The sequence below is a fragment of the Neovison vison genome, chromosome 13, assembly GCF_020171115.1.
Source record: "Neovison vison isolate M4711 chromosome 13, ASM_NN_V1, whole genome shotgun sequence".
NCBI lineage: Eukaryota > Metazoa > Chordata > Mammalia > Carnivora > Mustelidae > Neogale > Neogale vison.
In genome coordinates this window covers 128619792-128633725 of record NC_058103.1, presented here as the reverse complement: position 1 = coordinate 128633725, position 13934 = coordinate 128619792, and the positions used below count along the sequence as shown (strand labels likewise).

At 41.0% G+C, this 13934-nt stretch overlaps 1 protein-coding gene across 1 annotated transcript in view; it reads left to right on the top strand.

Annotated features, from left to right (window-relative positions):
- Positions 1–13934, top strand: part of OCA2 (OCA2 melanosomal transmembrane protein) — a 442782-nt gene that overhangs the window by 74884 nt on the left and 353964 nt on the right. The window contains exons 4-5 of the mRNA XM_044230697.1: positions 5940–6122; positions 11909–11966. Of these exons, the coding sequence (XP_044086632.1) occupies positions 5940–6122; positions 11909–11966 (241 nt within the window). The remainder of the gene's footprint in view (positions 1–5939; positions 6123–11908; positions 11967–13934) is intronic.

Below are 13934 nucleotides of genomic sequence, written 5' to 3'. Positions count from 1 at the left end.
GGGGTACAACTGGCATTTAAGGGTAAAGGCCAGGGATGCTGCTTAACATCTTGCAAAGCACAGGACACTTCTCCACAACAAAGGATTATCTGTCTCAAATGTCATTAGCGATGAGGTTGAAAATGTATGATTTAAGAGGAAACTCCACTTCCTGCAAGTTTGAAGGTCCTACTGGGGACAGATAGGATTGTTCTGGACTCTCTGATCAGAGCTGATCTGGAGGATAACTCTGTCCCCTAGGATAAAGGGCCCTGATCCAGGTATCCAAGCTCATCTCTTTTTCTTTTTGCAGACAAACTTTCTGGAAGCCTGAACTGCCTGCTCAGTATCCCCTCACATCCCACACATTGCAAACTTGGTGGCATTGTGACAGACCCTTCCTTTCCTGTCCCCTGACCCCATGCACCTGCAGCAGCAGGCAGGCTGCTGTGTTACCTACACCTCCCTCCCTCCCATCCTCTAAGGAGTTGCCCACCCTCTTTTCAGCCCTGTCTGCAAACATTGTGGGGGGGACTTCATACTTTATAGAGTGTATCAGAATTCTTTGGGGTACTTGTATGCAATGTGGATTTCTAGGCTCAGTTGCCGAAGACTTACCCCATTTAGATAGGGTGAAAGAATATGGGTTTAATCACCTCCCAGTGTAGGGACAGTCTGGCTCCCTCTGGGAGATTCCTGATGACAAGTTGTGTCTTCCTGCAAAAGTTCCCACTAAGGCCGTTGACTAGACAAACTTCCTCCCCTTCTTGCTCTCCAGGGAAGTCTCACTCAGAGGGGCTCAAATGTCACCATTGGTTCCCCTCCCAAATCCATCAAGAGTCAATTCTTCTTCTGTGCTCTTAAATACCACACTCTTACCCATACTTTAAAACATGCCTTATGTTCCATAGTTATGCCTACCAGCTTACCTTTTCTTCGTCTCACATCCTAGTGTCCAGCACAGCCCCTGCAACTAGGAGGATAACTTATTTTTACTCCATTTCTCCTAATACATAACTTTAAAAACAAACACTTAAAACATCAATTCCTTTAATTCTTTCCTTTGAATTACTTGATAAACCATGAAAAACCCACAGCAAATATCATCCTCATTGGGAAAAAGCTCACAGACTTCCCTTTGAGATCAGGAACACAACAAGGATGCCCACTCTCACCTCTCTTGTTCAACATAGTATTAGAAGACCTAGCAACAGCAATCAGACAACAAAGAGAAATAAAAGGTATCTAAATTGGTAATGAAGAAGTCAAACTCTCTCTCTTCACAGATGACATGATACTTTATATGGAAAACCAAAATAACTCCACCCCCAAACTACTAGAACTCATACAACAATTCAGTAAAGTGGCAGGATACAAAGTCAATGTACAAAAATCAGTTGCTTTCTTATACACTAACAATGAAAACACAGAAAGGGAAATTAGAGAATCGATTCCATTTACTATAGCACCAAGAACCACAAGATACCTGGGAATCAACCTAACCAAAGAGGTAAAGGATCTGTACTCGAGGAACTACAGAACACTCTTGAAAGAAATTGAAGAAGACACAAAAAGACCATTCCATGCTCTTGGATCGCAAGAATAAACATTGTTAAAATGTCTATACTGCCTAGAGCAATCTATATATATATTTTTTTCTTTTGAGATAAAGATTGAGGTTTTTTTTTTTAAAGTTCTTTTCAGCATAACAGTATTCATTGTTTTTGCACCACACGCAGTGCTCCATACAATATGTGCCCTCCACAATACCCACCACCTGGTTCTCCCAACCCACCACACCCCGCCTCTTCAAAACCCTCAGACTGTTTTTCAGAGGCCATAGTCTCTCATGGTTCACCTCCCCTCCCAATTTCCCTCAGCTCCCTTCTCCTCTCATTCTCCCCATGTCCTCCATGTTATTTGTTATGCTCCACAAATAAGTGAAACCATATGATAATTGACTCTCTCTGCTTGACTTATTTCACTCAGCATAATCTCTTCCAGTCTCATCCATGTTACTACAAATTTGAGTATTCATCCTTTCTGATGGAGACATAATACTCCATAGTGTATATGGACCCCATCTTCCTTATCCATTCGTCCGTTGAAGGGCACCTTGGTTCTTTCCACAATTTGGCAACTGTGGCCATTGCTGCTATAAACATTGGGGTACAGATGGTCCTTCTTTTCACTACTTCTGCATTGGGGTAAATACCCAGGAGTGCAATTGCAGGGTCATAGGGAAGCTCTGTTTTTAATTTCTTGAGAGAATTCCACACTGTTCTCCAAAGTGGCTGCACCAACTTGCATTCCCACCACCAGTGTAAGAGGATTCTCCTTTCTCCACATCCTCTCTAACACATGTTGTTTCCTGTCTTGCTAATTTTGGCCATTCTAACTGGTGTAAGGTGGTATTTCAATGTGGTTTTCATTTGAATATCCCTGATGGCTAGTGATGATGAACATTTTTTCATGTGTCTGATAGCCATTTGTATGTCTTCATTGGAAAACTTTCTGTTCATATCTTCTGCCCATTTTTTGATAGGATTATCAGTTTTGTGTGTGTTGAGTTTGAGGAGTTCTTGGGCAATCTATACTTTTAATGCCATGCTGATCAAAATTCCACTGGTATTTTTCAAAGAGCTGGAGCAAATAATCCTAAAATTTGTATGGAATCAGAAGAGACCCCAAATTGTTAAGGAAATGTTGAAAGAGAAAAACAAAACTGGTGGCATCACGTTGCCGATGCCACCATGGTGGCATGCCACCATGCCATCATGTAGCTTTACTACAAAGCTGTGATCACCAAGACAGCATGGTATTCATAAAAACAGACACATAGACCAGTGGAACAGAGTAGAGAGCCCAGATAGGGACCCTCAACTCTATGGTCAAATAAACTTTGACAAAGCAGGAAAAAATATACAGTGGAAGAAAGACAGTCTCTTCAATAAATGGTGCTGGGAAAATTGGACAGCTATATGTAGAAGAATGAAACTCAACCATTCTCTTACACTGTACACAAAGATAAACTCAAAATAGATAAAAGACCTCAACGTGAGACAGGAATCCCTCAGAATCCTAGAGGAGAACATAGGTAGTAACCTCTTCGATATCAGCCACAGCAACTTTCAACTTTCAAGATATGTCTCCAAAGGCAAAGGAAACAAAAGCAAAAATGAACTTTTGGGACTTCATCAAGATCAAAAGCTTCTGTACAGCAAAGGAAATAGTCAACAAAACAAAGTGGCAACCCACAGAATGGGAGAAGATATTTGCAAATGACAGTACAGACAAAGGCTGATATCCAGGATCTATAAAGAACTTCTCCATCAGAGAGTATTATGTCTCCATCAGAAAGGATGAATACTCAAATTTGTAGTAACATGGATGAGACTGGAAGAGATTATGCTGAGTGAAATAAGTCAAGCAGAGAGAGTCAATTATCATATGGTTTCACTTATTTGTGGAGCATAACAAATAACATGGAGGACATGGGGAGAATGAGAGGAGAAGGGAATTGGGGGAAATTGGAAGGGGAGATGAGAGACTATGGCCTCTGAAAAACAGTCTGAGAGTTTTGAAGGGGCGGGGTGTGGGAGGTTGGGGGAGCCAGGTGGTGGGTATTGTGGAGGGCACATATTGTATGGATCATTGCATGTGGTGCATAAACAATGAATTCTGTTACACTGAAAAATTAAAAACAAAAAGAACTCATGTTTCATTGGAAAAGCATAATGTGTAAGCATTTGTCCTGGGCACATGGAGCACAGAAACATGCCCTGGATGCCAAGCTGTTCCTTGCCGTTGCACACTGAAATAAAGTTCTCAGACACCAATCTGAGCGGTTGTGCAGGGCTGCCTCTGCAATGGAGAGCAGCAGCAGCTGAGTCCTGCACATACCATTTATTTATTTATTTGCTCATTTATTTATTTATGTCAGAAATGCAAGGACAGATGCCTCCAAGTGTGGGAAAGAAGTACAAAGGGCAAAAATAATGAATGCGGTTATGCTGAAAATAAATAAATAAAAAGAAACTGTAAGAAGTACAAAGGGATGGCAAATATCTTGAAGCAAATTTGCGTTTTCCCATGTGCAAAGGCATGCAGGGAGTCAGTCATGGGATAAGGGAGGAGTGGGTTGTATGGGCTGGCAATTGCCAGGTGCAGAAAGAGGAGACTGGGGGTTACATTCTTTCCTAGCTCCTAACTTATGCCCTACCACCAGGGATCATGGGGTCCCGCTCTTATCCCACCATTGCGTTCAATAGCTCGAGAACAAGAACTCTGCTGCTGTTCCATCTGCTTCCACAGTCACTCGTTAGGGCTTACAACATATTCTCTAAGAGTAACTCCAAGTGCCTCATACCAAAAACCACTACAGAAGAACAGAACATGGGTCAGGTTTTCTTCCTTTCAAGGTTTTGAGGGCAGGAATGTGCAGCTGATGGTATAAAGCTCAGCGCAGACTGTGTACCTGCACTGACCAGCCTAGTAGCTACTTGTCACAGGCATTATTCAAAGTTAAATTAATTAAAATTAAGTAAGGTTAAAAATTCAGTTCTTCAGTTACACACTTCAAGTGGCCAATGAGCATGTGTGACTACCATGCTGGAGAGGACAGAGAAGATGCCCATTGCCACAGAAAGTTCTATTGCACAGCATTGTTCTAGTTACACTGTTGTTAGCTTTCTTCTGGACACTTCTAAAAGAAGTTTCCTTGGTTTCAGTTTTGTTACAGTTGTATTTGTTCACCAGTTGAGGGAGTCCTGATAATCATTCCTTACAGGTAAGTATTTCCCAGTCACAAAACTCTTTATTTTCAATATTGATTAGTTTGCAGTACGGTCAGCATTCATTTGTTATTGCTATACATTAGTTTCACATAGCCTAATTTCCATCTTTGGGCTTCTCTTTATGAATAAGACTATTTTTTTCCAATTTATTTATTTTCAGAAAAACATTATTCATTATTTTTTCACCACACCCAGTGCTCCATGCAAGCCGTGCCCTCTATAATACCCACCATCTGGTATCCCAACCTCCCACCCCCCCCCCGCCACTTCAGACCCCTCAGATTGTTTTTCAGAGTCCATAGTCTCTCATGGTTCACCTCCCCTTCCAATTTACCCAAATTCCCTTCTCCTCTCTAATCCCCTTTTTTTCTTATTGTAAATCAGTTTGAAAGCAGTTACACCTGTTGAGCTAGTTGGGCTTGAGAGGCATCATTGGTTTCTAAGATCACAGCCCATTATGTCAGTGTGGCTATCCCATGAATATTCCTGGCAATACATGAAAATACTAGGCTTTAGTGCAACTTCACTAGAGTCAAGTGTATCTGAACTGATGGTTTGTTCAGAAGCCCATAAATTCAACTAAAATAAATGGATGTGTCCACATGTCATTTTGAGAAAAGTTTGTGATGCCTTTTGAATCATCCTTCTAGATAGAGATTCCGTTCTTGGGCCCATCGAGTCCAGCACTGATGTTCTCCACTCTTGCTCATGCTCATGTATAGGTTGAATGGAAAAGCCAGGTAGACCATCTTCCCTATAGCTCTATTATGGAAAGACAACTGTAGGCATATACCACTCATTCTCCTTCAAGAAAAGTGTGACAACTAGGTATTGAGAACTCCAGAACAATCAAAGAGAAAGCAAATACTGAAATGAACTGGAGTTGGTCTGAGCCAGAAACAGCTTTATTGGAAAGTTCCGAACTCAGAACAAACTGATGTTTTTATTTGAGGTCATATGTATGACCTCAAATGATTTTCCTTAAGCTAAATGCTCTGTGATGTCAAGAAAGACCCAGTCCCACCAGTATGACAGCACTAAAATGTCTGTGGTCCTTTTAAAAACCAGAATTGTTTTCACATTTCAGACTTACCACTGAAATGAAATCTTATTTTAGAGATGCTACTATTTCTGTGACAATAACCACAAAGACTTGCTTTCCAGGTCATGGCGCATGCCTATTTGCCACCGAGATTTCATCACTGCTGAAGAATCTTGGGGAAACAGCTCAGCTGAGTGGGAGGGAGGATCCCTGCTGATCAAAGACTTGGCTGGTTCCTCTGGATCCCAAGAGAAGGGGAAACCTCTGGACAGTGCTCATATCAGGTTCCGTCTTTTGAAGCTGAGGTAGGAAGACTTCGAGTGCTGGCACTGGCACAGGGTGATGGTTGCACAGAGCATCCCTGGGATGGGCTGGGGGCGGTTCTCACCCTCACTGCATCCTTCCCAACCAGCAGAATGAAGTTGAGGATGAAGGGTTTTCACATTTGGCCAGGCTGTACTTTTCCTGGGAGGTTATCTACATCTTCTCCAGGCCCTAGAAGATATGTAAGGAAGCACTGCTAATCAGCATGGGACCTGTAGGGCTACAGGACAGCCTGATTACAGACATAAATGACTAACATTTATCTATCTACACTCCTTCTAGTTTGTGTTGCGGGAGGTCTTCATGGCATGACCTCGGTTTGCAGATGGAATCAGTTCACTTTAGCAGTTCCTGTGGGGTTTGTTCATTCTATCTGTCTATCTATCTATCTATCTATCTATCTAAGCTTATCATTTATCTATACCCATCATCTATCTATCTCTATCTTTATCTGTATCTATTTATTCATTTATTAAAATAATTAATTAATTTATTTATTTGACAGAGAGAGAGAGAGAGTGAGTGTACAGGCAGGGGGAGCAGCAGGTAGAGGGAGAAGCAGAGTCCCTGCTGAACAGAGATCCTGATGCAGGACTCGATCCCAGAACCCTAGGATCATGGCCTGATCTGAAGGCAGACACTTCACTGACTGAGCCACCCAGGTGTCCCCCCACCATGGTGTTTTAAAAGCTGATATTATCCCTGGTAGTTGGTGATGAAACATGTTATTAGAAGGGTTGGCTCTAGTGCCAGGGCTCATCCTTCAGGAAACTGCTGTCCAGCCTGGTGTGAGTTGGGACCCTGAGGCTGTGAGAAAGGGGGTTTCTGGTAGTGGTGGTAGAAAGGCTATGCTTGCACACACAGAGGAGGGCTTAGGCATGCATGTATGTGGAACGCTGAGGGCATTATGTTGGACCATGAGAATGGTCTACCCAGAACTGGAGCACTTTTGCTCTCTCCCTGCTTTGTCTACTGGGCTTTATAGGTACATTTACTTAAAGAAAGGTTTTGTTGAGAGACACATATTTGAAAGTGGCATCTCTAAGAACAGAATAAGGCTTGGGGACCAGGACTATCAGATCCTCATTCCAGATATGCTCTGAGGTAGCTGAGGCACCAGCAGAGGCAGACACATCCATTCAACTATCTCCTTGTCTCTTTCTGTTTCCCTCACTACACAGCCTTGCATGGGCTTCTACTAAGATGATCTGTGGGAAAGCTCATGCATAGGTGAGAAGACACTTTGTAGCTATCAAATAATAGTATTATTATTTGTCTACATTAGGGTACCTGTCTTTTCTGAAGCTGTTTGAAGACCTGATTAGAAATGTACCTATCTGCATGCCCAAATTGCATCTGTTTGTATGCTGAGAGGCTCACTCTCATTGTTCTATTGACCGTTCTATCAATCTTGAGAGGTAGATGAAGGAAGGGACTTCAGGGAGGATAAGGATTTTGCCTGTGGTCATGCAGCTTGTAAGCTGGGGGTGGGTAGTCAGGAATGTGTCCTCCATATCCTCCACCTCTTCTTGACTATGGAGATTGTGTTTCCCAACATGTTTCCCAGCCATGCATTGTTTTTTTTATGATTGCTGGTCTCAGCTGCCTGCATAAATGTGACAAATATTTGGCCACAGAGTCTGCTATGAAATTCAGTAAATTGTGTGAAAGTGTGTAAATAGGGATCTGGCCCTAAGGACCACAAGGATGGTGAGCTCTGACACTATTAACACCCTGCCTTAACTGATTGGTTCACAGCTTGAGAAGATGCCAGGTACTTCAACTGTCCCACACCATGGAGAAATTAAACCAAGTACATTTGGGACTTTACTTTCTGTAGTTGCTTTATCTTCTAGGATTCATGGAATAGTTGCATTGAGCTTGCCACTGAACTAAAAGACTTAATTTCATTCTTTTTAACAGTTTAAAACATACCATGTATGGTCATTGGGAAACTTGTAAAACATATTTTGGGTTGTCATCTTTGCTGTATATGGCCATTATGTAGAAAACAATTTGTGTTTAGGATAGCTAAATCAATGTCTCATGCTTTAAAAAAGAAGTATCATTTTGATTCCCATTTATTTGTTACTCTTTTTGAGTATAATTGACATAGAATGTTCCATTAATTTCAGATATACAACACAGTGTTTCAACAAATGTATATGTTATACTGTCTTCAAGTGTATTACCATTTGTCACCATGGAACGCTCTTAAAATACCAGACTATATTCTCTATGCTGTACCTTTTATTCCCATGTTTTGTACATTCTGTAACTAGAAGACTGTATCTCCCACTCCTCCTCACCCATTTTGCCCATCCCTTTACCTCCCTCCCTCTGGCAACCATTAGTTATTCTCTGTATTTACAGGTTTCAGTCTGCTTTCTGTTTGCTTATTCATTTGTTTTGTTTTTTAGATTCCGTATATGAATGAAATCATTTGTTATTTGTCTTTCTCTGTTTGACTTATTTCACTTAGCATAATACCTTCTAAATCCATCCATGTTGTCACAGATGGCAAGATCTTGTCCTTTTTTATGGCTGAGTAATATTTCATTATATGTAAATGTAAACACACACACACACACCCACACACCCACATATTCTTTTTTTTAAAAATTTATTTTTTATTTATTTTCAGCTTAACATTATTCATTATTTTTTCACCACACCCAGTGCTCCATGCAATCCGTGCCCTCTATAATACCCACCACCTGGTACCCCAACCTCCCACCCCTCTGTCACTTCAAACCCCTCAGATTGTTTTTCAGAGTCCATAGTCTCTCATGGTTCACCTCCCCACATATTCCTTATCCATTTATCTGTCGGACACTTGGGCTTCATCCATATCTTGGTTATTGTAAATATTATTAAAATAAACAAAAGGGCGCATATATCTTTTTGAATTAATGCTTTTTTTTTTGGTAGTAAAGCAAACTGAATTAATGTTTTTGCTTTCTTTTGATAAATACCCAGTAGTGCAATTACTGGATCATATGGTATTTCTATTTTTAATTTTTTTGAGGATCTCCATACCATTTTCCACAATGGCTATACCTATTTACATTTCTACCATTAGTGCATGAAGGTTCCTTTTTCTCCACATCCTTACCAACTCTTCTTACTTCTTCTCTTTTTTATTTTAGCCACTGGGTTAGGTGATATCTCATTGTGGTTTTGATTTGTGTTTCCCTGATGATGAGTGATGTTGAACATCTTTTTTTTAAATTAAATTTATTTATTTTCAGCATAACAGTATTCATTAATTTTTTCACATCTTTTGATGTGTCTGTTGGCCAGCTGTATGCCCTCTTTGGAGGACATCTATTCAAGTCTTCTGCCCATTTTTTAAATTGGATGTGTGTGTGTATGTGTGTGTGTGTTGAGTTATGTAAGTTTTTCCTATATTTTGGATATTAAAACTTTATCAGTTGTATCATTTGCAAATGTCTTTTCCCTTTCAGTATGTTGCCTTTTGTTTTGTTGATTGTGTCTTTAGTTTGATGTAGTCCCAGTAGTTTATTTTGGCTTCTGTTTCACTTGCCTTAGGAAACATATCTAGAAAAATGTTATGATGGCCAATGTCAAAGAAATTATTACCTAGGAGTTTTAGGGTTTCACATCTCACATTTAGGTCTTTAATCCATTTTGAGCTTATTTTTATGTATTATGTCAGAAGAGTAGTCCAGGTTTATTCTTCTATATATAGCTGTCCAGTTTTTCCAGCACCATATATTGAAGAGACCGTTTTTTTTCCTATTGTATATTCTTGCATCTGTTGTTGTAGATTAATTGACCATATAAGCATGGGTTTATTCTGTAGTCTCTCTTCTGTTTCATTAATCTATGTATCTGTTTTTGTGCTAGTACCATATTGTTTTGATCACTATAGTTTTATAGTATATCTTGCAATCTGGGATTCTGATACCTACAGTTTTGATTCCCATTTAAATAGGGCTGTTGCATCAGAGAAATTAAAATAAAAACCACATTGAGATACTACCTTGCACCAGTTAGAATGGCCAAAATTACCACACAATAATCAACAAATGTTGGAGAGGATATGGAGCAAGGGGGCCCCTCTTACACTGTTGGTGGGAATACAAGTTGGTGCAGTCACTTTGGAAAACAGGTGGAGATTCCTCAAAAAATTAAAAATAGAGCTACCCTATGACCCTGCAATTGCACTACTTGGTATTTACCCCAAAGATACAAATGTAGTGAAAAGAAGGGCCATCTATATCCCAATGTTCATGGCAGCAATTGCCACAATTACCAGACTGTGGAAAGAACCAAGATGTCCTTCAACAAATGAATGGATAAAGAAGATATGGTCCAAATATACAATGGAATATTACACAGAAAGGATGAATACCCAACTTCTGTATCAACTTGGAGGGGACTGGAGGAAATTATGCTAAGTGAAGAAAAACAAGCAGAGAGAGTCAATTATCATATGGTTTCACTTACTTATGGAGCATAAGGACTAACATGGAGGACATTAGGAGAAGGAAAGGAAAAATGAATTGTGAATTGGGGTAAATAGGAGGGGGAGATGAAGTATGAGAGCCTGTGGATTCTGAAGATTTTGGAGGGGAGAAGGGTGGGGGGAACAGATGAGCCTGGTGATGGGTATTAAGGAGGGCATGTATTGCATGGAGCACTGGATGTGGTGCATAAACAATGGATCTTGGAACACTGAAAAGATAAAATTAAATTAAAAAAATAGGGGCTGTTAAATTACAATTTGGAAATGTGAAATGCTTATTCATCAAATCATTAAATCTAAGAGAATTCAAAATAAGACTTTACCATTTTGAAAAGATCAGAAAGATACTGAAAAAGATGTCCTAACATAGACCTTCTACATTCTACACAAGCACAGGCTGTGGGCCAGCACCTTTCCACATACAGGAACAGAGCACAATACCAAATGCCCACTCTTGAGGGGCGGCCAGTGGTAGAGCATACCCCAGGGCTGGACAATGATAGTGTCATAAGAAGGTGGGATCCGTGGATCTGAGGAGGTGATATGAGCAGGGTGGAAAGACTGCAATGGGTTGGCTAGACTCAGATTTACCTGGGCTCTGAGAGCTGCAGTTAAGAAAAGTGAGATGGTCACTGGGTCAGGACACCATCAGGAGACTGCAGAATGTGCCAAGAACATGGACTGCTTGTTAAATTATCTCTGAAGTAATTCTTAAAAAACTGCTAGTACAACCAGTGACAGCACCCCGATTTCTTTTTTGAATTGTTTGATTATATTTCCATCAGTGTTTTTATATATGTTATATTTATATATAATCATAATCTCTACTATCTTCTATCTATCTCTCTCTCTCTCATCTGCCATCATCTATGATCAAATCTATTTTCTCACTTTCCAGAAAAGTTAGGGGAATACAATTGATAAATATGAATCTGAGAACCCATATAAGGCTTGTTTCTGGGAAATTCAGCTTTCAAAATGCCAGTGAAGAACCACCAAGTTTGAATTTTAGCATCTCCAGCAAGAGACATGTGCAAACATCCTAGGTTAACTTTGCTCTCCTCTCTAACCTGTACCAAGCTGCTTTTCATGAGGCCATACATTTATAGGTCAGCAGTGTCTTCCTTTATGCCACGTTATGGAAAGAATTCCTAACATGTGCTTTGAGATTGATATTATCCAAAGCTTCAGAAAGGTGTCTATCAACTTGGCAGTCTGGGCACATACAAATAGGACTGCTTTGGTGTGACTTGGGTCCTTCCTTTTCTCTTGCAGGTGCTGTGTACGGTGGCTGAAAGTTGTGAGCCTGTTTGTCTTTGTGGTGGTGTGCTCTGTGAGTACTACAGAGCTCTGCTGTTGGGTCAGCAGAGCCCCTGGGTGCCTTGAGCTAGATAGCAAGGCACCTAAGGTATGGGGCTCATACCTTTCTTTGGAGGAGATGCTGAATGCATGTGGGATTGTGGGCTGGGGTTGCTGAGGGAGGCCTCCCCTTAGCAGTGCTCCTCTGCTGTGATACAATAGAAGCTTTGCTCTATAGAAGGCAGTTAGCTTCATCCTTGGGTCTAACTTTCCACCTGAAAGCATCTTACCAATTCTGTTTCAACCACATGCAATGGAAGTCTTTATTTGTCTTGGGCATGCCCGGCATCATGGGTGGCCCCAAGAATGTGTCTTACTGCCAGCATTTGTGTGGTGTGTATCCTGATGTAGCCTAGTGGGAATCACATTTCAGGTGCTCAATATTTTGCCAAATGAATGATTGTGAGATTCTTTGTGCTCAGGTGTGCATATCTGTTTGTGTACAAATGTGTGTGTACATGCTTGGCTGTGTGTGTCTGTGTGTGCATGCATGGATGTGAGGTTCTCTGTGCTTGCTGTGTGTTTGTGTGTCTTCATGCCTGTGTGGGACATGTGGGTCATTTGTGGTCTGTGATCATTTTGAGATTGTGTCTGTGATTGGGGTCTTATTGCTGAGTGTGTACAAATTTACAGCATTGGCATCAGATAGTTTTTTTTTTCCCAATTTATTTATTTTCAGAAAAACAGTATTCATTATTTTTTCACCACACCCAGTGCTCCATGCAAGCTGTGCCCTCTATAATACCCACCACCTGGTACCCCAACCTCCCACCCCCCCGCCACTTCAAACCCCTCAGACTGTTTTTCAGAGTCCATAGTCTCTCATGGTTCACCTCCCCTTCCCATTTACCCAAATTCCCTACTCCTCTCTAACGCCCCTTGTCCTCCATGCTATTGGTTATGCTCCACAAATGAGTGAAACCATATGAAAATTGACTCTCTCTGCTTGACTGATTTCACTCAGCATAATCTCTTCCAGTCCCGTCCATGTTGCTACAAAAGTTGGATATTCGTCCTTTCTGGCATCAGATAGTTTTGTCTGCACCATTGTTGGGGGACTCCAGTGAGTGGCTGGTGCATGCTGCTCTGACAGCATGTGAGACTGTGAGCAAGGATGGGGTATGTGAGTGGTGTTTTCATGCCTGTGCCCTGTGGACTCTAAGACATGTGTGGCTGTGCCTCTTCTGTGCAGGCAGCCTGAGGTTATGGCCATGCTGAACCCTGAATGACTGGAAACTGCACATGACTATATGTGGTTGTGAATACTTGGTTTTCATTATCTGCCTAGGTGGACATGAATATCAGAGCTCTGTGTGTGTGCATGCAGGATTATGCATGAGAAGAGGCTCCTCTTCTCAGTGTGAAATATAAGAGCAATATTACCTCTTGAGCAGTGAGGGTGGTTCATGAAGTCAATACCTGCAACCCTTTAAAAACCCACAAGGGAAGGGAGCAGTGGCCCAGAGAAAGGAAATTATGCATGAAAAAAGAAGCAAATACATTGAGCTCTGAAAACTTCATGCTTTTATTTTTTTGGCTACCAGTTCACACAATTGTGTGGTTCTGAAGTTCTGGCTGCTTACCAGGGCCCAGTAGGTGGTGCACTGGGATTTCCACGGAGAAGGTCAGGGTGGGCCAGGTTGTCCCTGATCTCCTGAGGATTGACCTCTGCTCTGTGTTTAGTCTTCAGCCTTTTTCTGGGATTTCAAGTTTTGGTGATTTGAGGAATTTGTTTTGAACTTCTATAATCTGTCATAACTATATCAGTGTACTTTCTGATGAGGTATAAGGTGCTCTGCAAATTCTACAAACATATACTTTAACCATCACATGGGTTGTATCCCCTTTTCTCCAGTATAGGAAAACCATGTTTACCTTCCTCTGATGATTTAATTTTGTGGCTGAGTGGTTAATCCTTAAAATCAACAAATATCAGTAATCA